General features: G+C 40.7%; 1 protein-coding gene across 2 annotated transcripts in view; it reads left to right on the top strand.

Moving 5' to 3' along the window:
- Positions 1–2,611: 2,611 nt before the first annotated feature.
- The window catches only part of Gls (glutaminase), a 65,298-nt gene continuing 41,164 nt past the window's right edge, over positions 2,612–26,745 (top strand). For both annotated transcript variants that reach the window (XM_057758818.1, XM_057758819.1), the window contains exons 1-6: positions 2,612–3,257; positions 14,698–14,794; positions 15,128–15,249; positions 20,209–20,338; positions 21,150–21,229; positions 23,458–23,621. In XM_057758818.1, coding sequence (XP_057614801.1) covers positions 2,851–3,257; positions 14,698–14,794; positions 15,128–15,249; positions 20,209–20,338; positions 21,150–21,229; positions 23,458–23,621 — 1,000 coding nt within the window. In that variant the 5' untranslated portion in view covers positions 2,612–2,850. The remainder of the gene's footprint in view (positions 3,258–14,697; positions 14,795–15,127; positions 15,250–20,208; positions 20,339–21,149; positions 21,230–23,457; positions 23,622–26,745) is intronic.

Genomic DNA, 26,745 nt, shown 5'->3' with positions numbered 1-26,745 from the left:
CTTCAGCAGACAAAGGTCCCCTGAGTGTTAGAAGTCACTCTTGCTCTTTCTCATTAGTGTGCTCTGAAAAGTAGAAACTCTAGAAAAGAATCTACTAATAGGAGCCTTCTCTTTTTTAAAAAATAATTTTATTTATTTATTCATTTTGCATACAATATTCAGTCTGTGTGTATGCCTGAAGGCCAGAAGAGGGCACCAGACCTCATTACAGATGGTTGTGAACCATCATGTGGTTGCTGGGAATTGAACTCAGGACCCCTGGAAAAGCAGGAAATGCTGTTAACCTCTGAGCCATCTCTCCAGCCTCCTCAATAATTTATTCTTATGTACATTGGTGTTTTTCCTGAATGCATGTCTGTATGAGGGCATCAGATCCCCTGGAACTGGGGTTACAGACAGTTGTGAGCTACCATGGGGTGCTGGGAATCGAACCCAGGTCCTCTGGAAGAATAGTCAGTGCTCTTAACAGCTGAGCCATCTCCCCAGCCCCGGGTGCCTTTTTTTTTTTTTTTTTACTTTTATTTTTATTTTTTCCTTTCCTATGTTGTATGTATTCACGTGTACAGTGTGCTTGCCTCTGTGTGAAGGTCAGAGGTTCGGCTAGAGTGCCTAGCACTGAGTACCAGGGATCCGCACCACCCCACCCCAACTCCAGGGCTGGGGTTACAGCCTGGGATCCGACCGTCAGGTCCTCATGCTTGCCTAGCTAGCCTCTCTGCCCACTTGGTCATGTCCCTGGCTAATTGTTCTGGAAACTTGAAAGCCTTTAAACCTTCAACCATCAGTTGTTTCACTGAGAGATGGGAGGAAGTGGGGGAAACGCGTATAAACCCTTGACTGGATTGTTGAGTAGTCTGGATGAGTATGAAAAGGGAGGCAGTAAGAACAGGACACTGGCCGTTTCTAAGAAACTAAACACTAAGGCCTGTACGCCATCCATAGAGCAGGGAAAAAAGTTACGTTTTTAGGGCTAATACGTGCTACCTTCCCCCCCCCCTCAAAATGTGATGTTTTTCTCCTAAGTACATCACTTTTTGATTCGCTCTTATTAATATTTTTTGACAAGTTCACTGTCTTAGTTTGGGTTTCTATTGCTGTGAAGAGACACCATAACCACAACAACTGTTATGAAGAAAACATCTAATTGGGGTGTCTCGCTTACAGTTTTTGGGTTTCCGTTCAGTACCTTCCTGACAGGGAGCATGGCTTGTACACAGACGTGGTGCCGGAGCTGAGTGATTCAGAGGCAACAGGAAGTCAGCTCACTGTCACACCGAGGGAAACTTGAGCAAAAGAGATCTCAAAGTCCACCCCACAGTGACACACTTCCTCCAGCAGGGCCACACCATAATAGTGCCACTCCCTTTGGGACCGGTTTCTTCCAAGCCACCCATATTCACATTAGACAATAATAAAAGCCACACAAGTAATTTACAATTCTGTTTTTTTTTCCTACAAGGTTACTTTTCCCACATTTTTCCCATTTAAAGAGCAGATTTTTTTTAAACAAAGGGGGGGAACACATCTTAAACAGGGCAGACCTGTGTGTGACATAAGGTGTGATTAGTCACATTCGACTAATCTAGTTCCACATTAAACCGTCATCGGATACTAGATCTGGCGAATTAATGATGGACCTTACCCCCTGCCCATCCTCCTAAAAATATCCTGGTGAATCTACGTACTTCAACCTATCTGTCTTAGTAAATAGTTTTAAAACATTTTTATTCCGGAGAGAAATGTGTGCGCAGGCCCAGGAGCTATTGGATGACCCACAGATCTAAAAGGATAAACGGACAAAGGGATGCCGGGCTGAACCGGTTTTGAGAAATGATATTCAGATGCTTGTATTTCAGACCAATCTGGCAGCTTTTAAAATAGAAAAAAGTATCTACAATTTTGCTTTCACGCCAACTAGCCCCAATGAAATTATCACCGTTCGAAACATGGGGAGAATTGATGTGCGTGAAAAAAAAATTAGGAGAGGAGAGCCACCCTTCTCTGGCCTTTTCTCTTTTCGTTGCCCCTACGCGCCAACGTTCTAAAATGTCTTAAGTTGCATAGCTGACAAGATTTTGCTCATTTTTTCCAAAACATTTCACTTCTGGGCAGTAGCCAACCATGGAAAGTTTTAAGCACACTTGTGAGAGGGATGGAGCTCGTCAGGGCTGCCTGGGCAGGACCGATGCCCTCAGAAGGGCGGATGGGGGGCGAGCAGTAGGCGTGGACCAGGCGCTCCAGGACTGCGCGGCTCGGCCTCGGGAGCTGAAGGCCGCTCATCCCGTCCGCGAGCGCACCTGCCCGGTGAGCGGCCGGATCCCGGAGCCGCGGTCCACGCCTAGCGTGGCCTCAGGCGGCCCGAGGAGAAGGGCGGGGGGTGGGGGGCCTCGCCGGCGGGGCCGGGCTGCTGCGGGGCCCCACACGTCAGTCGCCCTTCTCCCCGCCCTCCCGGACCCCGCGGTACTGCGCACGGGCACCCGCACTCAACTTGACAGCTCCGCTGGCCAATCGAGAGCGGGGTCGGCAGGCTGAGCCAATGGGGGAGCGCGCAGGGGGCGGGCCGTCGGCGTCTTCCCGCCCCCGGCGGGTGAGCGCGGAATGTCTCCGGCCCTCCCCTGCGCGTCCGCCTCAGTGCGGAGCTCGCGGCGGCCGGAGGAGCGGCGGCGACAGGGAGGCTCGGAGGCGGCGACCGGCAGGCTCGGAAGCAGCGGCGGCGGAGCAGGGGCCACACCCCGCCGCGGACCCTATCTCTTCCCAGTCCTCTCTCTTCCGCGCGCCAGGCCGTTCCGGGAGGAGCGCGGCCGCCCACGCCCGGAGCATCCTCTTCTGACCGAGCAGGCGCCGGCGGCAATGATGCGGCTGCAAGGCTCGGCGATGCTGCGCGAGCTGCTCCGGCGGCCGCCCGCCGCCGTCGGAGCCGCCCTGCGGCGCGCGCAGCCCCTCGGCACCCTGTGCCGGCGTCCCCGGAGCGGGAACCGGCCGGCCGCGGGCCTGGTGGCCGCCGCGCGGCTCCACCCGTGGTGGGGCGGGGGCGGCCGCGCCAAGGGCCCCGGCGCCGGCGGCCTGTCCAGCTCGCCCTCGGAGATCCTGCAGGAGCTGGGCAAGGGAGGCGCGGCGCCCCAGCAGCAGCAGCAGCAGCAGCAACCCGGGGCGTCGCCTCCCGCAGCCGCGCCGGCACCGGGCCCCAAGGACAGCCCCGGGGAGACGGACGCGTTCGGCAACAGCGAGGGCAAGGAGATGGTGGCCGCGGGCGACAAGTGAGTGGCGTGGGGGAGAGCCGAGGAGGGGTCGGTCGGGCCCGGGGCGGTGGGCGGCGGCCGGTCGGCGGCGGGGCAGCCGGGGTTCGCGGAAGAGAAAGAAAGCGATGCCAGGCGGGCCGGCGACGGCTGCCTGCGCCATGTGATCAGGCCCCGCCCGCGCCCCTCCGCCCGCTCCCACTTCCCCTCCGCGTCCGCGCGGGTCGCCCCGGGACGACCGGCGGGGCTGGCCTGCCGCTGCCCCCCTGCCCCCTGCCCTCGGCCGCGTGCTCAGCGCCCCGGCTCGCGGCCGCCACCCTGGCCCGCCTCCGGGCTCTGCGAGGGTGATGCCCACACCACCATCCATCTCTCGCCGGTGACATTGAGGAGTCGGCCCTCCCGGCTCACCTTTTTCCAGGCCCCTTCCCCCCTGCCCGCCGCCTCAAAGCCTCTGCCACCATCCCGCTGGATGCCAGATGTGGCAGAGAGCTCTTAAGCCTTCGGAGGTGGATCGTTTTGGCGTGCGTGGAGCCATCTGGGCCACCGGAAATAATGCTTCAGAAATGAGATTAGGCGGAGTAGGGACATGTGGCCTAGAGGATGAGGCACGCAGCACGGGCCACCTGTTCCTACGGGGACCAGCAATCGCTTGTCCGATGTCTACTGTGAGGTTGACAGATTTTTTTGTTTTTTAAGAGCGAAAATGAAGTATGCCATAAACACGCAGAAACCGGGGAATTAATTGTGATAGGATGTTGACTCATTGTGTGTATAGCGTGGGAATTTTAGCCAGAACAAAATTGAGTTTGCTTAAATATGACACTTTCCTGAACGCTTTTGTTTAACATAAATAGATTTAGCTTTCCCATCTAGGTAAATGTTGATTTTTTTTTTTTTAGGCTTTTCCTGTATCCTACTTTTTCTGGCTTGACCCTGACATGGGGTGTCTTGTTCTTGCTTTGTACCTCTTTTTCCAGATCTGCCCGGTAGCGTAAGTCAAACTGAAGGTGTGAATTTGATAACCTCAAGCTCGGGCCTGCTTAATGTTTCCTGTAATTGATGCAGGGACCTTCCTAAAACATTCCTGGTTCTTTTCCCGGAGTGGAAAAATGCTATTTCAAAACCAGCCAAACAAACAAAAGCGCTTAATGATGGACAGAATTTGTGGTAGTCTGTGATAATGGCTTTGTGCCCCAATCCAGCTTGATGATCGTGGGCACATTATTGAAATGTGCTGGATTAAATGCCTCAAATCCTTTTCGGTGTTTTTTTAAACCTAGACTTTGGTTAAAGTTATACATGTAATGTTTTAGAAAGTAAAATATGTATTACATATGTTTAATCACAGACAGGGCTCACTTGGCCCAAATCTTGCTTACCAGGCTGGTGGCACAAAACACACGTTTACACTTAACAGAACCGCTAGCACATTTGCTCCCATTTAGTCGTTAATAGTCCAGGTTGCAGGGTGGGAGGTGCTTTCTATTAAAAGTATGTCTGGTTCTGTGATCTCCCCCACCTAGTGGGCTCTAGCACCCCTTTTAAAACGTCAGCTAGGAAAATGAACTCTCGTGTCTTGTTTCCCCAGAAGTTTCTGGTTCCATTGTCCTATTAATAATATTAATAAATCATCTCAGGGCAGTATTTTAGGAATGCTCTTCTGGCTAATGTCCCATCCTGTTCCCCCTCTTCATGCCTAGCAGAAGAGGCCAGTTTAGGGGAGGGAATTCCCCAAGAAGATTTGCTCAGATTCCTGGAGAGTGTTAAAGTGCCAAATAAGATAACCTTGTTTGCTTTAGTTAAGGGACTAGACTAGTGTGTGTTTGTGTTTGCACCACAATTCAGATAGCAACTAAACAGGTTCAAAACCAATTCAGAAGGGATGATTGTCCAGAGAGCTGTCAACCAAGGTTCAAACCACAAACGGCATGAATTCTTGTAAAGGGAAAATAGGAAAAAAAGCATTATGATTTGAACGAAGTTTCTATTCGATCTGTTTTCCAAAAGTTTTGATCAGGTTTTCCTCTCTCAAGCACACCATTTTCTGTGTGAGAAGCGTTTCCCTCTATAGGTCAGCTCCTATTTGACCTTTCCGAATGCCCAGCCTCCAAGGCATAGGTCTTCCTCAGTCAGCAGTCCATCTGCTTTGCCAATGCTCTGGGGACTGCCAGATTTTATAATGTTACACAGAAACAGCCCTGTGAAGATCAAGAGTTGCTGCTTTCTACCAGGCTCAGAACGGTGTTGGGCATGTGCTCACTCTACAGCTTTCTTCATGAAATAAGACTTTCTTTTACCCTGAAGCCCTGTTGTGGTTGTAGATCTTTGAATTTCAGACTCACGTGGCAATTTTTATTTTTAGTTCCCAGAGAAAGCTTGTCTTGAAAGAAACGTGTCTTACATGAAACTGTGTGAACAGTTTACATCTTTAAACTTTGCTGGGAAACCAGGCCAGAGCAAATGTAATTCTCAACCACAGCACTCCCCTTAGTTCCTATTGCTTTTCTTTCCTTATGTTTTATTAACCTTATCTTATAGATGCTGGAATAGCATCAAGTTGTCTTATCTTTTTTTCCAAAAACCAGTAAAACTCTTTGAACCCCTATCACCTTGCCCTGTGTTGTGACAGACCTTCAGTCTGATCAGGTTGTTAGATGACTGATATTTTAATACTGAAAGGTAACCGCAGTGACCTTTGCCCAAGCTTGCTCTTGAGGTCTTCATTTCGTTACCACCGTGCACCCCATCACTAAAAACCACACAGCGTGGCTGGCTTCTTTGTTCAGTCTCCTTTCCTAACCACGTTGGGATTTCCTTCATCGCTGAGATCTTTATTCCTTCCCCCACTTTACCTTCTCCCAGGACTTCCATTCCTTTAGCTTTGATGCGCCCCTTTGTGCAGGTAATACCTTAGTTCTTGAGCCAGGCTCAGTCCTCATGTTTATATTTGACATGGCTTGAATTTTAAAATTGGTATTGCCAAATTCATCATTTTCCTCCTAATTGACTGCTTTGGGACCCTGTGAAACTGAATTTAAAATCTTAATGTAGGGTTATCACTTTCAGAAAACAATATGGGCTGGGTGGTGGCAGCACAGGCCCTTAGTCCCAGCACTCAGGATGCAGAAGCAGGTGGATCTCTGAGTTCAAGGCTAGCCTGGTCTACAAGGGCTGCTTCCAAGAGGCTACAAAGCACCCTTGTCTCAAAAAACCAAAACAAACAAAAAAAAAAAAAAAAGAAAGAAAGAAAAGAAAGCAAAACCAATATGGACTAGAATGAACATTATCAGTTACAAATGTGTTGTGGCAAAGGGCTTTGGTTAACTTGCTTGCTGGCTTAACAGACATTTTAAAAAGAAATCAGATTTATATCTTATCTGTTAAGTGTGACACTCTTAATTTCAACAAAGCCCAGAAATGTCTTTATTTTAGTGAATGATCATTAGGAAAGGCTGCACGTACCCATGTGTGTGTGTGTGTGTCTGTGTGTGTGTACGCATGCTTGCACACATGCATTAAATTATCTTTGGTTTAACATTTTATTTTATTAGGAGAAAGGATTAGGTAGATGAAATACTAGTGTGTGAAAACATTCCATTGACATAGCCAGGGGACCATTCCCAATCAGTGAGGCAGCTGTTGAATACACTTACCCCAAAGTGGTAGGAAAGAGAGTCCTTGCATTGCTGGTGGATAGGTATGGATTTGTTCATGATTTTAGAGAGCTGTTTGATGGTTGCTGAAAAACTACATGCCCCTTATTTAGTAATTATGTTTGCATGTCTCCAGGAAGTCTGGAGTTTTGCAAAAATATGCTTTTATTACACAAGAGTATTTGAATTTAAAAATAAAGTGCACCTGAAAGTGATTTCACCTAACTTCAAATTGTATGGCATGGCATGTTTTCATAGTTCTACTTTAAATGGATGGATGTCAGGAGCGCAGGCATTACTGCATTGCCGTTTGTGAAAATTGAATTTCAAAGTAAGACTTAATAATATGTACTTCAAAGAGTACTGAAAATGAAATTGAGACAGTATTTGGCAGATGTAGATAATATTTTGGTATTGGGTAATAAGAACTTCTGAACGAGGTGGCAGATACTTTCATCATCCTCCTGAAATTGCATCTGCTTTGATTTCTAAAGGTTAACATTGACAGTTCAGAACTGGAGAGATGACTCGGCTGTTAGGAGTGCTTCTGGCTCTCCCAGAGGACCAGAGTTCAGATCCCCAGCATCATGCCCAGCCCTGGAACTCCAGCTGCAGGAGATCCAGCACCCACTCCTGGCCTCTGCTGAGCCTGCACATGCGTGTGCACACACATCCACGTGAACAAACTCACACTTAAAAGTAGTTGTCTTTTAAAAGTAACCTGCCAGTCCTTTAGAGTCTAATTTTCCCTTTGTGCTTCTTAGCTATCTCACTGTGAGATTTTCCTAGGAGTAAGCGTTAAATTGGACACTTTCTCCTGTCTGTCTGGTTTTTGCGGTGCAGGGGATTGAGCCCAGACCTTGCACATGTCATGCTTCTAAACCACCTTTCAGCCCTGTAAATTAATGGGAAAAAAGTGCCAGTAACTATATGTCATATTTTTGAAGCCTAATATTTACATTAAACCATGCATCTCGTCATTGATAAACCTGTATATGATCTGTAAGTGACCGCATGATATTAATTTAAACAGAATTTACATAATTTGAGTAATTTCACAGAAATTTGAGTCCTGAAATTTTAACTTCTTGCTTGCAGCTTTGTTATATTGAAAAGTTTGCCACCCACAAAATTTAGGGAGCTACCAAATGAAAAATTTTTTAATTATTATTTTTTGATGTGTTTTGTCTACATGTATGTATGTACATCATACACATGCCTGGTGCCCTCATAAGTCAGAAGAGGGCTCTGGATCCCTTGGAACCGGAGTTATGGATTGCTGTAAGCCACCCTGTGGGTGCTGGGAGTTGAACCTGGGTCTTCTGCAAGAGCAGCAGGTGTTTTTTTTTTACCACTGAGCCATCTCTCTTTAGCTCCCAATTTCATCTTTTTTTTTTTTTTTTTTTTTTTTTTTTTTTTTTTTTTTAAATGGGGCAGTGATATCTAGCCCCCAAAGGGAAGAAGGGCATTGGTTTCCTCTGAGAAGTAAATGTCACCTTTAAGAGCAGGTTTGTAAAGAGCCTTGGGTTTCTTCAGTTTTTAAGACATTTGAAGTTGGTTTTTTAAAAAAACTATTCTTGTAATATTTGAGGTTAAAAAAAATACGATTCTCTAAATGGTTGAACAATATCAAATTCTGTATAAATCACGGGCATACTTTAGTTATTTGGATATTTTCACCCAAGTTACCTACTAGCAAGAGGAACGCTTAAGGGCTCAGCGGAAGAACTCTGGCCGCTCTTCCAGAGGTCCTGAGTTCAATTCCCAGCATCCACATGGTGGTTTACAACCATCTGCAATGAGATCTGGTGCCCTCTTCTGGCTTGAAGGCTGACATGCAGGCAGAACACTGTACATAATAAATAAAAAATCTTAAAAAATGAAAAACAAAAAAGGAGCACTTCAAGCATTTTTAATTAAAATCGGTGACTGTCGGAGTCTGTCAGTGTTGCACACAGTTGCACATAGATAGTTAACTCCCACTTTCTCCCTAGACTAGTCCATCATAGAGCTAGCTGATTGGTTATGAAACCATGCATAGGAACAGTGTCTGAACTTGACAGCCTCCTGCCTATGCCTAAGCAGGGGTGAGGCGGTTCCTTTGGGGCCTCTATTCTCTGCTGTGTGGCGCTCGGTGTTTATTCTCCACCCGTTTCTGAAGAAACGTTTACCTGAAAGTATTACTTAAGCATAGAGCTTGTTTTGGTATGAATACCAATTGATAATTTCAGGATTTGGGGATGTATTTTCATCTACTCATTTCTGGTACAGTTTAAAAGATTCTAAACTTGTCTTGATAGTTTGGCAGGTACTTCCTTTGATTTTTTTTCTTTTTGGGTAGGGGTTATTAAAAGTACAGTTTTTTGGAGAATATTTTTTAACTTAGGAGGAACTCACAAATTATTCATATTTTTAGGAATATAGGTTAATACAATAAACTGAAGTATAGAAAAATTTATTTCCTAATATTTCTAATATAGTATCTTACATATTGGAGCAAGATACTTCACTTGTACAAAGGTATGACCAGTCCTGTATTAAAATGCAGTTAGTTGTAATGGGTTCTCTTGCTCGGCGTCAATGGGATAGGTAAGTGAAGTAACCATTTCTTAAAGCTGTAAGGAAATGGAGTATTAAGGTTGTTAGAACACAATTTTCTATGATCTTAAGTTTTAAAGAAAGCTTAGGAAAAGTGTTAGACGGCTGGAGCACAAATGACCATATTTGTTGTGCTCGTGAGAATGGCCGTTGTTTCCCATCTCTTAATAGCTCCGTGTAAGCAGGATTTCCCTTGTGAGTGGAAACATCTTAAAAAACGGAAGACCCTTATCAGTTAAATTTCCATAGCCTGCTGCTATTGCTCTCCTGATATCTCATTTCTGGTTGTATAAGAATAATAAGTATTGTACTGTGACAATTGCACAAAATAATTAATGTTGGGTTTGGGCAGCTCGTTTTTCTCACCCATTGCTGTTACTGCCAATGCAGACTAAAATCCTCAGACATCTGAAATTTTTTTTGGTTTTTCGAGACAGCATTTCTCTAAAACATCTAGTTTTGTTGTTAAGTCTCCTTGGAGACACTGAGTATTCTTCTGCCATGTTAAAACAATATGTCTGAAATATTTTTTGTTGAGAAGGAAGCTTTGATAGAATGATGCTTTAAGACAAGTTCCGATAAACTTGTTGAAAGCAGAATACTGTGGGGTCCCAGTTTCCTTGAGCTCTCTGGTTCTTAGAGTCTCAGGTCAGTAGTGGGTAGTGAACGAGCATTTCTGTTTTCCAGTGCTGAGAACGAGCTTCATCTCCAGGAAGGAGAGACCACCGTCCTCTCTTGCCTGCCTTGCACGAAAGTGTATTTCAGTGTAGAGCATCTCTGATACTCTGATTAGCTTTGCTTCATTAAAAACTGGTTTTCTTAGGATAGATTAATTTTATTCTCTTCATTTTACAATTCTCCTTGACTCTCACCCTCTGTGCCCAATTTTTAAATTACAGTAAAATAAACTTAGTATAAAGTTAAGCATTGGGCTGGAGAGATGGCTCAGAGGTTAAGAGCATTGCCTGCTCTTCCAAAGGTCCTGAGTTCAATTCCCAGCAACCACATGGTGGCTCACAACCATCTGTAATGAGGTCTGGTGCCCTCTTCTGGTCTGCAGGCATACACAGAGACAGAATATTGTATACATAATAAATGAATAAATTAAAAAAAAAGTTAAGCATTTTAGCCAGCCAGTTTTAGGCATACGTTTCAGCAACATTATGTACTATCCATAGTTTTTATGTTAAGAATGTATTTGTAAAATAAGGATGTGTAAATACTGATTCTGTAAAATTATGATTTTATTAGAGTTTATGATGTTATTTTTAGCAACTCATTAACAATTAGAATTGGGAAATGACTTCAAAGATCATTTAATTCTACCTCATTTTTTATTTCACAAAATTCCCCAGAAGAGTAAATTACCTAACCAAGTTCATAGTTGCCCCATCCCCACCAATTGCTTTTGACAGTTTTGTGAAACACTGTACTGAATTAATTGGTCTTTTGTAAGTTTAGGTTTGGGAGAGACCTTAAAAGTCCATCTCTCTCGCTGCCGCCCCTCCCCCACTTCTGTAAAGGTTTTTTGTTACCTCTATTTAAATACTTCGACAATAGGAGTTCATGCCTGGAAAGGGCCACTCATATTTTCAGAGTCATTCCATTTCCCCTTACTTACAATTGAAGCCTGTTTTTATCTTCTTCCTATAGTTTAGTTCTGAATAAGTCTACTGTAGTGGTACCCAAGTACTGTTTGTTTGAAATAATTTCCTTGCTTTGTGAAAGCGTGTTTTAACAGTTCTTAGTTTGGTTTCTGTTGCTGTGATATACACATTTATTAGTTCAGGTCTCTACTTTGATAAAATACCATTACCAGAAGCAGCTTGGGAGGAAAGGATTTATTTTGCTTATCCTTTCAGATTGAGGTCCTCAAGGGCAGTCAGGGCAGGAGCTGACCAGAGGCCATGGAGGAGTGCTCCTGTGGATGACTTGTCACACACCCTCTGCCCAAGGGGGCGGCACTCCCCACGGGGCCTAGGCCCCCCACCTCAATCATCAGTCAAGAAGAGGTACCAGAAGTTTGCTCACCACCAATGTGCTGGCATTTTCCCAGTTGAGGTTTCTGACTCCCAATGACTCTAGCTTTTGTCAAATGGGTGTATAACTAGCTAGCACAGACCAGAACCGGACGTAAATTAGGCAGGAAATATAAAGGATTTATTTCATCTTACAGGTTAAGGCCAGAGCTTAGAGCATAAGCCACAGAGGAAGACTACTGGCTTCCGCGGGTGCCTCTTTGAGAAGGTGCAGGTCCACTTGGCCTCCTACTTGAACTAGCCACTAAGAAAATATCTCACAGACATGAGCACAGGCCAGTCTAACCTGCTCACTAGTTGAGGGTCCCTCTTCCCAAGAGACTCTAGATTTGTGTCAAGTTGACAGCTGAAGCTATGACAAGGCTGGAAAAAATACTCATCTAGCATATAGTTTCTAAAAATAGTGTTTAGCTTTTAAATTCTAGTAGTAAAATACATGGTTATGATGTATAACATAATAACAATACCAAAAAGACAATAATCCAGAGGAGAGAATTATAAAGCAAGAACACTCTTTGGTGTGATTTCTGCTTTCTTGAAAGTTTGGGGGAATACTTGTGTTTGGTTCAAGTTGCAGTAATTCTGTGGGGGTTCTTTGGTTTTTTGTTTTGTTTTGGGCAGAGCCTTGCTCTGTAGCCCTGGCTGACCTTACATTTTTTCCTATGGATACAAATTAGTTTCTTCTCTTTTAAGCAAGTAAATATTTACTCACTTTGCTAGCTGTGGCAATAAAGGGCCGTTTTAATTTTTTTCACTATGTAACATAAGTGAAAGAAGTGTATATTTAGTGTTATTTACATAGCTTTTAGGCAAAGTAAATACCATTTACTGATGTGATAAATATGGAGAAAGCTTATTCTGCAGTTTTTAAAGTAATAAACTGCCATTATCTAAAGTTTTATCTGAAAAGCCATTTTCCGTAAATAATTGGTATGTTATTATTCACTGATTTTGACAGCTGGTTCAATTTTTCTTTAAATATTGGGTCATCAGTATTATTGAACTCTTATTTAAAGCTATTAGATCAGGGTAAAACCTAGAAAACTCGCTTGTGCCTTAGGAGAGTAGCAATTAGGTAATAATTGAGAGTAGTGCAGTAGTAAATTTGAACCCCACATTCAGAGAAACAGACTCAGGATTGGTTTCTGCTGTTGTGCGCCCTTGGGAAGGTTCTGAGCCTCTCTGAGCAGAGAGAGTGGTGCTCACTTTTGTCAGCAGGTACATTTGGTTAGTACTAGAAATCATGCAGTACTTTTGTAAGACTTGTATTTCTGTCACCAGATCATTAATTAGAATGGACTAAATAAGAATTTTTTTCAAAACACAGCACAGTATGTAAGTGATTTTCAGTTATTGTTAAAATATTGTAGGTGCTTTTTAAAAAAAGTTATCTAGAGTCAAAATTGTGTCAGGGTATGCCATTAGCATCTTATAAAGATTAATTTTTAAAACATACTAGCATTGATAAATTGATATACTTTCAGGGCTTTTTTTTGGGGGGGGAAGGTTGGGGCCAGTGAGGGTGATGGCTCAGGCATAAAAGCGTTTGCCACGTAAGCCAAGGCCCTGAGTAGGATCACTGGAATCACTGGAAACCACAAGGGAGGAAATGGATGCCCGGAAGTTGTATCCGGACTTCCTTCATGCTCCAGGCCTACCTGCACTCGCACGTGGTCCTAATACAGCATTTACAGACTCCGGGGTTGGTGCGGCAGTGCTTTGGAAACATCTACGTGATACCGATGCCAATAATGATGTTTCTTTTAGGAGATAGTTTATATGCTTTATGTATAAATGTATATGCCTGTGAGTCAGCTGTTTTATTGTGTTGGGAGTGCTTTTTCAAGACAGGGTTTCTCTGTGTAACAACCCTGGCTCTCCTAGAGCTCACTCTGTAGACCATGCTGGCCTTGAACTCACAAGAGCTCCTCCTGCCTTTGCTTCCCAAGTGCTAGGATTAAAGGTGCACGCCACCACTGCCCAACTATTTTATTGTCTTTAGAACAGGTGTGCGTGCGTGTGTGTGTGTGTGTGTGTGTGTGTGTGTGTGTCACACTGTATCACACTAAGAGTTGGGAAGTAATGTTATTAGAAAACAATGAAATACTAGTAGACTTACTAAAATTCAGAACTATTCATAATGTTTAAACTAGGAATCATTTAGACATGTAGAACAGATCTATTCAACAGCATAAACAGTTATAAACAGACATGATCTGTTAGGGTTTTTGTTGTGTTTTTGTTTTATTTTTCTTTTTTCGAGACAGGGTTTCTCTGTAGCTTGGAAGTCTGTCCTGTCCTGGAACTCATTTTGTAGACTAGTCTGGCTTCAAACTCACAGAAATCCGGCTGCCTGTGCCTCTGAGTGCTGGGATTAAAGGCGTAAACCACCACTGCCCGGCTGTTCTCTTTCTTTCTTACTTACTTACTTACTTACTTATTTATTTATTTATTTAAATGTGAGATATCACCCAGTGGTTAAGAGCACTTGGTGTTTTCCAGAGGACCCAAGTTTGGTTCCCAGTACACAAGTGAGGAATCTCACAATTGCTTTAACTCCAGATCTGTGATATCTGATGCCCTCTTCTGGTCTCGGCAGGCGCTTGCACACGGACCTGCACGTGGAAGAAAACAACTACAGCTACTACCAATTAGTGCTCACACTCCGTCAGTCTGTCAGACTCAGCACAGCCCTGACTTTTACTGCCGTAGTATTTACAATTACCAGGAAGTGTAGATAGGTAACGAGAATGTTGTGCATGCATGTGGAATTTTATTGAGCTGTAAAATACAGTGAAATCATTTGCAGGGAAGTGCATGTAACTAGAAGTCATCTTATTAAGTGGAATAAGCCAGACTTTAGGAGACGTACTGTATGTTTTCTTACATAAACAGAACCTAGATTTAAAACTACATATGTATGTGATAATAAAAATGACCTGGAATTGAAAACTATTAATGAATTTTTTTTCTTTTAACTTTTTTTCCAGTGTGATTTCTAATCGAACTGATTTGATTTTCGGGAATCAGTGTTTATTATGGCTATAATACTTACGATTGTATCATCTCAACTATAGTTTGGTACAGTGGTTATTTAATAAGGAACTTGATTTTCATCCATTAGAATATTCATACAAGGATTAATTTTATATTCTTTTCCTTCTCCTTTAGTAAAATAAAGCAGGGTCTGTTACCTAGCTTGGAAGATTTGCTGTTCTATACAATTGCTGAAGGACAAGAAAAGATACCCGTTCACAAGTTTATCACAGTAAGTTTTTATCGTTTTCTCTCAGCCTTCACAGAAGTGATACTAAGTCAGTTACACACTACTCCTGAGACACAGTCTTCAAGTTTATCTGACCTGTAGGTTCCGACAGTGTTTCTCCTGCTCTGAAATTATTACCATGTTCACTTCGAGGTAATCAATGAAAGGAAAAGTGAGAAACTTGTCCAGAAAGTGGATAATAGTGATATGAATACCACATACTTGATCAAGGCTTGCGTAGAAACCTTTATGTACAGGAATGACACTTAGAGTTGCATAAGCATGTGCACATTGTCTGCGCTGTGTATTTACAAACTCTTATTTTTTTAAAAACAGGCACTCAAATCTACAGGATTGCGAACGTCTGACCCCAGGTTGAAAGAGTGTATGGATATGTTAAGATTAACTCTTCAGACAACGTCAGATGGTGTCATGCTAGACAAAGATCTTTTTAAAAAGTAAAAATTTCTGCCAAACCTTTAATGGTGATTTGCTATGCTGTATGCTGATTGTGCTTTTAAAACAGTTTTATGTTTTAAAGACCAGTGCTTTAGTGTAACTGAGAAGTGGTTTGTAGATACCATGTCTCTGAAAACAGTGATGGTGCACACGGAAGTTCTAATCTGCTTTAATGAAGCTTAGCTATCAATGCTGTTTTGTGCCTAGAGTGTTCTGCTCTGTCTGCATTATTTGCTGACTTTTTCAATTTAGTCTGTAAGATTGTTTTCATGTGGTGATTTTGATGATGAGCAACAGAGGATTTTACACAACTTTGTAAACCATATTTGCATCACCTGATTCTTTTAAATGTATTCATGAATGGGTTTGGAGCTATTGTCTTTTTTTTTTTTTTTTTTTTGCAAAACAGTTGAGAACTGAAGACAGCTTTGAAAATTAAAACCTTGATTTGTTTGTATGAGAACACTCTAACGTTGTTGTATTTGCAGATGTTTATTAATCTTCTTTACTGTATTTGTATTAGCCTTAAGAGTTTTCTTTAATGATTTGTTTATTTTTATGTCATATGCATTGGTGTTCTGCCTGCATGTATGTCTGTAAAAGATCCCCTGGAACTAGAGCTGCAGACAATTGTCAGCTGCCCTTTTAGTGCTGGAATTGAACCTGGATCCTTTGGAACAATCTCTCCAGCCCCTGTTTTAGCTTTAATAGAGAACATGTTTATAATTGATCCTAAACAATCAAATAATAATTTATTGATAGTTAATAGAAAGCAGTATAAAATTCTAAACAACTCTAAGACTTTTTTTCCATAAGCTAACAGGCTTAAGTTAAGATGGAGCAAAGGAATTTCTTTTATTTTTTTTAAAGATTTATTCTTTTATTGTGTATTTAGTGTTCTGCCTGAATGTATGCTTGCACACCAGAAGAGGGCACCAGATCTTATTACTGTTGATTATGAGCCACCACATGGTTGCTGGGAATTGAGCTCAGGACCTCTGTAAGAGCAGTCCATGTTCTTAACCCCTGAGCCATCTCTACAGCCCTGGATTCAAGGAATTTCTACATTTATTTTAAAAATGTGTGTGTGTGTGTGTGTGTGTGTGTGTGTGTGTTTGATTACCTTTCTTTTCTTTGGTGGGTTGAATGATTTGTTCTAGATCTCCCTTGATGGTATCCCAGAATCCCTGGGAGGGATAAGGTAAATATTTAAGTAAGGTTCTCTGGGGTTCCTGGCACACTGTGACACTTGTGCCAGTTCTGAATTCTCAGCAGCAGACTCTTGGTTCTCTTAATGCACCCAAGTTTAATGCGTAGCTGTTCAGCTTACTTTGCCGTTAGAATGAGGAATTTGAGTCTGTCGATCTGTTCTGTTTTGTAAAGGGCATGGATTCACCTCTAGATTCATTTGTGCCATTGGAGTAAGGATTTGTCTAAGGAACTATCTGTGTAAAGTACTCCTTCTTGATAACGGTGCCTTTGGGAAGTATCCTAGTGTGTCTGTGAGTACAGGTAACTGATGGTGGTTGGCTCGTGAACAGTAGGTCTCACGACCTCGCTTTGGATTTGTTAAGGGAAAGCACTAAATTGCACATTTAAACCTGCTTTAAAATATGTTTTATGAACATTGTTTTATTATGAAATTAAAAGCAGTTTAAATATATTCTCTTAGTTATATAACCTTAAGAACCACAATCATAAAATTCTATTTGTAATTGAATTAATATATAATAATTTCCATAACTTTCAAACACAAACTCAAGTTTTAAAGATCTATAATTTTATTTATAGGCATTCCCCAACCTGACATGGAAGCACAGTAGTCTGTGTAGTGGGTCGTAGTTGAATGAATTTTCTTTTCATTTCTAGAATGAGGTGACTCAACCTCTGACTATGAGCATTTTCAGGTCACTTAGAAAAGTGGTTATGCTGGGTGGCGGTGGTGCACGCCTTTAATTCCAATACTTGGGAGGCAGAGGCAGGCGGATCTCTGTGAGTTCGAGGTCGGCCTGATCTACAAAGCAAGTTCTAGGACAGGTTCCAAAGCTACAGAGAGAAAAACCAAAAAGAAAAAAAAAGAAAGAAAGAAAAAAAAAATGTGGTTACTCCACAGACATTTCTTCTCTGATTTCTAGTATATGAAGTTACCTAGTTGGGGATTTCAAAAATATTCTCATCTCCATGCTGCTGGAAAGGAACTGTTAAAACATGGAATTTCTTTCTCCTGAGAGAAGAATTACAGAGGTAGATAGTTGAGGTTTGAGTGGAAGTGTTGAGATTTTTTCCCTAGAATATATCTATTAGCCTTTACAGTAGAGAAACCAGTGTTGTGACTTGTAAAAATGAAAAGTGAATTTTAGCATTTGAAAGTTGGAGACGGTCTATGACTTTCTATATAATCAATGTCTTTATTTCAATATTCATTAAAATTACAAGGGAAGAAACTGTGCTATCAAGTTCTTTATTCACTCATTCATTTTTAGACCTCTTTGTATGTGTGATCATAGTTTTTGGACTTGTTTTTAGAGACAACAAGTGGCTTGCATTTGTAATTATTTGGTTTTCTTAAAACTCATATTACTAATGAAAAGTTATGTGAGAAAAAAATTTGTATTACATTAATGTACATCGTATTTGTAAGACCTGATTGTCAAGAAAGTGATCGGACAAAGCACAGAGAAGGATTTTTGCCTGCTGAAAGGCAAAGGTAATTTTTCCTCCGTTTAAACAACTTCTATTTTATAGTACACCGAGTCTTCACTATTTGAGCATCCATCACTGTATGTAGTTAGAGTATTCTGAAGGCTGAAATTGTCTATAGTGGTAACTTATCACTCAGGGGTTAAGAGCACCAACTCCTCTTCCAGAGGACCCGGGTTCAATTCCTAGCACCCACATGCAGCTTACAACTACCTGTAACTCCAGTTCCAGGATCTGACACCCATGCCCAAAAAACTAGTGTACATTTAAAATATGTGTGTGAGTGCGTGTGTGCGTGTGCGTGTGTGTGTGTGTGTGAGTGAGTGGTTTTAAGACTGTTGCCACGTGGGTTTTGCTGATGCTTTATGCTAGAACACCATATCCAAACTTAATTGTATAGTTTTGTTGATTAAATCCTCTTTAAATGTGGTGATTAATTTTTTTTAAATTTTATTTTCAGATTTATGTGTATAGGTGTTTCTATGCGTCACATGCATGTAGAGACCAGGAGAGGGCGTTGTATCTCTTGGAATTGGTGTAGCAGACAGCTGTGAGCCATCATGTGGGTGCTAGGAATTGAACAAAGCTGGGAATGCAATCATACTCCTAACTACCGAGCCAGGTCTCCAGCCCCTGATTAGTTTTAAGCATTTAAAATAATAGTGGGGGAAATAGTAATGGGTTAACCATTTAAATTTGCTTGGTATATTTTATTTGTAACTTCTTAAAAATGAAGTATATTTGGTTTAAAAATAAGAAGTAATTTAATTTTCACATTAAGCTTTTTCATTTGAGAAAGGTATCCTTGTTATATTTCCCTTACTGCATTATTTTTGGAAGTTGAATTTTAGAAACTATTTGAGATATTTTAAAATTAAATATTTAACCACTGAGAATATTTATTGGTGTACTACTCAACCTCTTAATTTCATTTACTTATCCATGAAGTGGGGAAGCTCTTCAGAAAGTATTGATATTTTTAAGGTTAAACATGCTCATCATTAATAATGCCCATTATTTTTCTTTTTCATCCATGCATGCTCTAATTTAGTATTGTATCATTTATCTATGAGGAATCCAGTAACATTAATATCTTCTCATAGCAACGGTCTGACTTAGACTTTTTTATTTTTGTCTGTCTGTCTGCCTATTTATCTATCTGTTCGTTGGTGTTTTTGATACAGGGTTTCTCCTTGTAGCCCTGGTTGTACTGGAACTTACTGTTTAGTCCAGGCTGTCCTTGAACTCAAGAAATTGACCTGGCTCTGCCTCTCAAGTGCTAGGATTAAATGCGCCATTACCACCTGGCAATTTTTTTTAAATCATATTATGGGTCTTGCCGTAGAGTATTAATTATAGTTTGTGTTGTATCTTGACATTCATGTGTAGCAAGTTGTCTTTTGTCAAATACTCTGTGATTGAGTTATTGATACTTAGAAATCTTAAGACTGTCTTCAGCTCAGAGTTTAAAATGTACTGCGGCACCATTTTCAAGGTTATATACTGACATGCTTTTGGCTGAGTCACTTTCAGAAGAAAGCAGAATGTTGGTTAAGATCACCAGAGTGCTTACTGTGTCTTTGAGATAATTTTTAACACTGAAGCATTTTTTATTCCGTAATGTGTTACATTTACATCAAGCTTGCTTTTGGTTTTGCTAATATAAAATTTAATATACTACTTCATAAGAAGTTTATTATAAAGTGTACATTATTTTTATAAACATCTTAACATTTTTCACTTATGAAAATTGAAGAGTTTGATCAAACCAAATTGGTTTGATCTTACAAAGCTTTCAAAGTGTTATTCAGGGAATATATATGCAATTACTTGAAGTTTTTGTCAAATGCTACCCAGTAGTTATACAGAAGCTAAGAAAGATGTTAAAATTGAAAAATATTCATAATCTTGTTTATGGTGTTTTAAAGATTAGTTTTTGTTAACCATATATGTTAATCTCATATTGAGTAATTATCAGTTCTAGTAGGATGTGAAACTTGTTCTAATGTTCAGACCTTACAGAATGCACTGCTGTTTTAGTGCCTGGCACAATTTTAGGCACATCTAATTTATTTCTGATCTGTTCAGGTGAGCTAGACAGAAAAAATAACCTAGGGAGAGTATGTCTTAATTTTAAGTCAATTTTGACTTGTATGCCTTACCTCCTTTACCGGTAACTGTCACTATTCCCAGTTAGTGCTGCTAGCAGGTGTGGTGACTGAAAGGTGCCCACTCTGTTTTTCTGTCGCATTTCACAGGTGCGTTCAGAGCAACATTGTCTTGTTGACACAAGCCTTTAGGAGGAAGTTTGTCATTCCTGACTTTGTGTCCTTCACCTCTCACATTGATGAGCTGTATGAGAGCGCAAAAACGCAGTCTGGAGGGAAGGTAAGGCTTGGACGCGCTTCCTGATGTGAACATCGGTGTAAGGGAGTAACCTGGGTATTTTGTTTACAAATAAGAGAGCGAGTCAAGCCACTAGATTTGGTGCTTTTTAAACCATGTTAAGTACTTAACTCCTTTTTGTTATTCTGCCTAGAGTGAAACCAAGCTTTAAAAGAAATTTAATTTGGAAAATGACTGAAGTGGCTTTGCATTTTTTTTTAATTAATAAGGATGACTGACATTTCTGCAGACTTGATATCCATTAATATAAAGTAAAATATTTCTAGTTTTTAAAAATTATCCAGGGAAAGTCAAGCATGGTGGTCCCCCTCCCTATAATCCCATCATATAGGAGTTGGAGAAAGAATCAGGAATCCAGAGGAAGCCTCACTATGTAAGCAAGTGTGGGCCCACCCTGTCAGCCTGTGCTTCAGAAGAACCTGTAACATCCCTGCCCCACAGATAGGCACCCATTAGTCCTCCCAACCAAGTTCTCCAAGTAGCAGCAAAGACTTTCATTACAATCTCAGTGTTACAAGGTTGAAGGCTGTCAGGTTTTTCCTTTTTTAAAAAAGTCTTTAGCTCTTTAGTCTGTGCGTGTGTGGGAAGAACGATTGCATTGGGAATTAGAGAGTGGAGCGAAGCCACCCAGCGTCGTGCTGGTGCTGGGGTTTGTGGGTTGGCGCTCTTAGTTTTCACAATATCATTAAAGGCCAGGTGGAAGTGCCTGAGTACTGTAAACAGCTAGTCGTTGGCGAGAGAAAACACACTGCCCAGCTTGCGTCTCTTAATATCTTTCCAATATTTTGGATAGGTTGCTGATTATATTCCTCAGCTGGCCAAGTTCAGTCCTGATTTGTGGGGTGTATCTGTCTGTACAGTAGATGGGCAAAGGTAAGTTTATTTAAAAATCTATGGAGACCAACTTTAACCCTTCAATTTTGTATAACAATAGACGTGAAGCAGAAAGAAACATGATTTTGAGACTGGTCTTGAACTTAGGTAGCATAACCTATCACATTATCAGTCAATTTGCAAAGTCAGCTGCAAAATACAGTCTTTTATATGAATTATATACATGGAAACTATTTGAGAAGCAGCTGATGATGAGGCTTCTTGCAGAATTATCAGAAAGTGTTATTATGAGGGAGAACTATAAAGAGAAATATTTGACTGCAAAATACAGTCTTTTATATGAATTATATACATGGAAACTATTTGAGAAGCAGCTGATGATGAGGCTTCTTGCAGAATTATCAGAAAGTGTTATTATGAGGGAGAACTATAAAGAGAAATATTTGACTTTAAAATCTGGATGAAAACCTTTGGAAAAATGCTGAAGTGTGGGAATGTTTTTTCAAGAACTATTTTTTGGGGGGAGGGGGCTTAGGAGATGATGCTTGGTGAATAAAGTGCTTAGTGTGCAAGCGGGGAGACCAGAGTTGGTCTCTGGCACAGACTCTCGGGCAAATGTGACTCCCCGCAATCCCAGCAGTTGGGAGGGGCAGAGATCCTCGATGCAAACAGGCTACAGAACTAGGGAATAGCGAGCTCCGTTTTCAGTGGGAGGATGAAGGGCTTGGTGTCAGCCACACGTGTGCACACAGGTCTGCTGCTTCAATGTGAAAATGCACACACACAACTCAGTGCAAAAAATACTTTTATTTTGTTGGAAGTCAGACATTAAGTGTCATTGTCAAGTTCTAATTTTATGTCAGAACAGTTATGCCAGAAGTCTCAGTGTTCTTCCCACTAAAAGAATTTAGCTTAGAAATATAATCTTTCCTTAAAATTACTTTTTAAAAATTGTTTTTATTTAGCTATGCAGTTTTGTTCGCTACCCTCCCTTCCTCACCTCTCCCTGTCTATCCTGTTCTGTGACCCCACGCTTTCAGTTTACTTGGGAGATCTTGTCTTTTTCTCTTCCTGTGCAGTTCCATGTTTGTCTCTCTCAGGGTCCTCTTTGTTGTTGTCTGGGGTTGCGGTCTGCTGGCTGATTTTTCTTTGCTTTATGTCTAAAAGCTACTTATGAGCCAGTACATATTATATTTGTCTTTAAAATTACTTTTAAAAATGAAAATATAACAACATAAAAGTGTATGTAACTGGGGCTGGTGAAGTGGCTCAGCAGTTAAGGCTGCTCTTCCAGAGGTCCTGAGTTCAGTTCCCAGCACCCACATGGTGTCTCACAACCGTCTGCAATGGGATCTGGTGTTCTTTTGTGGAATGCAGGTGTGCATGGCGACGGAGCACTCATGTGTAAAAACTAAATAAATTTTAAAAAATGTATGTAGCTTGTAGGTATTGTTCATACAACTTGATGAATTTATATTAGTGATGCAATTTCATTTTATTTTATCTTTTCGGTTTTGAATGCCAGTTTCTTTATGTGACTGGGCTGGCCTAGAACTTAACTCTGTAGCGTAGGCTACTCTCAGACCTTGTATCTTCATGCCTCTGCTTCTGGTTTGGTTATAGGCATGTGCCACCATGCTTGGCGGTACCCTAAAGTTTGAGGCTACAAGTCAGGTAAATGTAGAAACTTTAGGTTTTTCTTCTTAAGGTAAAGTTGAAAACTTCTTCATCTGTGATTTTAATTATCTAATCTGAAGTATCCTTAAGTTATAATAAAAAAGTGTAAGTTTTTTTATTATAAATAAACATGTTAATTTTTCTAAGGTAATTTTTAAAAGGCCTAGTTCACTCTGAAATCAGGTGGTAGTAAGAAAAACATACTGATTTAAAACCTAATGAAACTTACTTTGACTAATTTAAGCTTTTGCCATTTTCTTTGCAGTATCCCTCTTAAACATACTCCTTTAATGTTCATATTCACACACGCTCACACACGCTCTCTCTTTCTCTTATGAAGATCAGAAGATAACCTGAGGATAACCTCATTACCGTGGGTCCCAGCGATTACACTCCGGTTGTCAGGCTTGGTGGTGGGCACCTTTACCTCAGCGTCATGTAGCCAGCCCCTAAACTTCCTTAATGTTGAAGTAAACATTTACGGTTGAATTAAAAATGTTTATGGATTAGAATTAATAATCTAAAAAGAGCAAGGCTGGCCATGCAGCTGTTGCAGCTGACGCTAATTGTTTCTAAATCTACTTGACTAGGCATTCTGTTGGAGACACCAAAGTGCCCTTTTGTCTCCAGTCCTGCGTGAAGCCCCTGAAGTACGCCATCGCAGTTAATGATCTGGGAACGGAGTATGTGCATCGCTATGTTGGGAAGGAGCCGAGTGGATTAAGATTCAACAAACTATTTCTGAATGAAGATGGTAAGGAATGTTTACAAGTTGGTTAGAGAAAGAAATAACTCATTTTTCTGCTTAACTCTAAGTAATTTGAATTCTGCTTTTGAAGAACTCTTTTCCTATTTTTTAAAACTTGCTGTAGAAGTTCTTTAATCTTTAGAGGTTTTTTTTTTTTTAATCTATTCTTACACCATTAGCAAGAGCAGTAGGGAGGTGAGGACAGGAAACGCATCCCACAGCGGGCACGGTGACACCTGTAATCCTAGCAGATAGGAGATGGAGTAAGGTGGGCCAGGAGCTCGGTGACGCTCTCAGCCCATGGCATTCAAGGGTAGCCTTGGCTACGTGAGCCCTGCCCATTAATAATAAATAAGTTACATTATAGTCACCTATCGAGGGTTTCTGTTCACGTTTGAAATTGTTTAGAGTGTGCTTAAGAACAGTCCAGTGGGAGCAGCTCATAGTTCTGGGGTGCTCATAATTACTCTGAGTGTGTTGCTAATTATTTCAGTTAAAAGAGCCTGTTTGACAAAGGTAAAGAAATAGCTAGGTTCAATCTCCTTACTAGTTTTATTGCTAGAAGCTCTGACCTCTGTTTATCCATAGAATGAGTGCATAACCACTCTTAAATAAATGTCATATACTATAAAATGGCATACAGTTTTCTGTATTTTACCATAATCTTTGCTGTTTTTTTACCATAATTTTATGCTAATATAAATTAGCATATATTGGCAATCTTATTGAGGATATTATATTCTAAAATATTTATTAGGCCCTTTGACATCCAGGTTTAATAAAAACTCATTCTGTTATCTCTGGAATATAAAACATTTTATAATATAATGAGCACTTTCCTTTGGAAGGGCAAGGGGAATAATCTAAGTCATTCTGGCAGATACATTGATTTTTAGGAAGGCATTTAAACATCTAAAAACAAATGTAGAATTTGAATATGAGACATCTTTTTGAGAGGCTCTTTAAATACTTAGGGATTAAGAGCACTGGCCTATCTCTGAGAGAACAAGATGTGTTTTCCAACAGTGCATGGTGGACTAACAGCTAACTACAGTGTCAGCTCCAGGGCATCTCAGCGCCTCTTCTGGCTGCCTCCACCCCAGGCACATACATTGTGCAGAGACATACATACGTCCAGGAAAAACACCCCCCATACATGTAAAATAACATAGTATCTTATGAAAAATTTAAAAATGTTTGGGTAAATAAATTTAGAATTATTAATAAAATTTTTGCCGTGTTCATGAATGTGGTAGTATGGTCTATGAAAACAGTTGTGATCAGAGCTCAAAGTTTTAGTACTAGTTTTTTATCAGAATTGAAATAGGAAACTAAACCAAAGGTCTTGATTACCAGCAGTCTTGATGGCCAGAAGAAGGCTTAGGGTCCCCATTTGTTCCTGAGTTCTCAGGGGATGCTGCGTTATTGAATCTTGGTTTGTACCAGACCCTACACAGAACAGTTTGAAGATCATTTTCTCACTTAAAATTTCATCAGTAGATTGTAGCTATGGAAACTGAATGTATGGTAATAATGATCACTCTTGCTATGTAAGGTTGTAATAATGAAGATCAGTGTAAGTATGAACAGATAAGCCGCAGTTGTAGTAACCTGTAAGAATATGTAATACTTTTAAAGTGTTTGAGATGTAAATAATTTTTGTCCTGACATTGGCGTTGGCTGATACTTTCTATCATCGTGAGGAAACACATCTAGGAGATGGTAATCTTGGAAAATATCCTTATCTCCAATGATACAAGTCATAATAGCACAGTTGTAGATACGAGTAGTCATGAGTTTGAGGACAGTCTGGGTTACTTACAGTGTTTCAGAACAAAAACAGTAGCAAAAGTATACAGCGCAGTAGCTTTTACTATGTTCATAGAGTTTTGAAATTATCACCAGGCAAATTGGAACACTGTGACCACCTCCACAACAAAGTCCATATTCACTCGTTATTCCCTGTCTCTTTAGCCCTGGAACCCATCAGTATATTTCTGTCTGTAGATTCATTTATTCTAGAAACTCCAGTTAAATGGGATCACTTAATATTTGTTCTTTCATGACTTAGCTTAATATGATTAAGGTTCATGTAGTTTATTCCTTTTTATAATATTCCATGATTAATAAACCTTTCAGCTGATTGGACATTAGACTTCTCTTGGTTATATGGCTAAGCAGAATGGCTGGTCCCATGGTGACTGTTTATTATTTTGCGGAACCATTTGACTGCTTTTTCAGAGCTTACAGGTTTATCTAGAGGCTTGCCTTGTGTAATGTAACCTGTTAATTCAAGGAAACCGATGGTGTGTATAGTACAGGTAAATGTCTGTGTTTGGACTGTCAGTTTCAATAAGCTTATCCCTGAGGAGATAAATCATTGCCACGGGGAAGTAGGCGTTTGTTTTGTTATTTGAGGCCAGGAGCTCAGGTAGCCCAGCCTGGCCTTGAGCTCCTGCCCAGCAGTGCTGGGATTAGGAGAGAAGAACACTGCCACACTTTGCTGGAAGTCTTTCTCAAGTGAGTATTTGTAATGGACTGGAGTGTGTGTTCATGATTCACTGTTCAGTGAATGCTAGCGTCATAAGTTAAGCTTTTAAAATTTCATTTAAGAATTAGAATTGCTAAGCTTTTAAGTTTAATTAACTTAAGAATTACAATTAAGAATTTAAAAATTTCGATTTTTAAAAGTTTAAGAATTAAAAATTAATTTTAAGAATTTGTATCAATAAGCAAGATCCTAACCAATTTTTGGAGGTCCTGTGACAGGTGCACAGGACCAATGAGAAAAAATTAATTTTAAATTTAAGAATTGAAATAAGTTAATTAAAAATCAATTCAAGATTTAGAAAAGGTTAGGATTATGGGTTAACTTAAAAGTTAAATTTTATTTAAAAAGACTGGAGAGATGGGCTAGTGGTTAAGGCACTTGCTGTTCTTGCAGAGGACCCAGGTTCAGTTTCCAGCACTCACATGGTAGCTCAAAACTGTCTGCAGCTCTAATTCCAGGGGATCTGACAGCCCTCTCTGGCCTTTTCAGAAACCAATTATGTATGTGGTACACATATATACATGCAGGCAAACACACAGAAAATAAAAATACATCTTTCAAAAACCTGTATAAGAAGTA

Source organism: Chionomys nivalis, chromosome 26 (assembly GCF_950005125.1).
Source record: "Chionomys nivalis chromosome 26, mChiNiv1.1, whole genome shotgun sequence".
Lineage (NCBI taxonomy): Eukaryota > Metazoa > Chordata > Mammalia > Rodentia > Cricetidae > Chionomys > Chionomys nivalis.
This window is presented reverse-complemented; position numbering and strand designations above follow the sequence as displayed.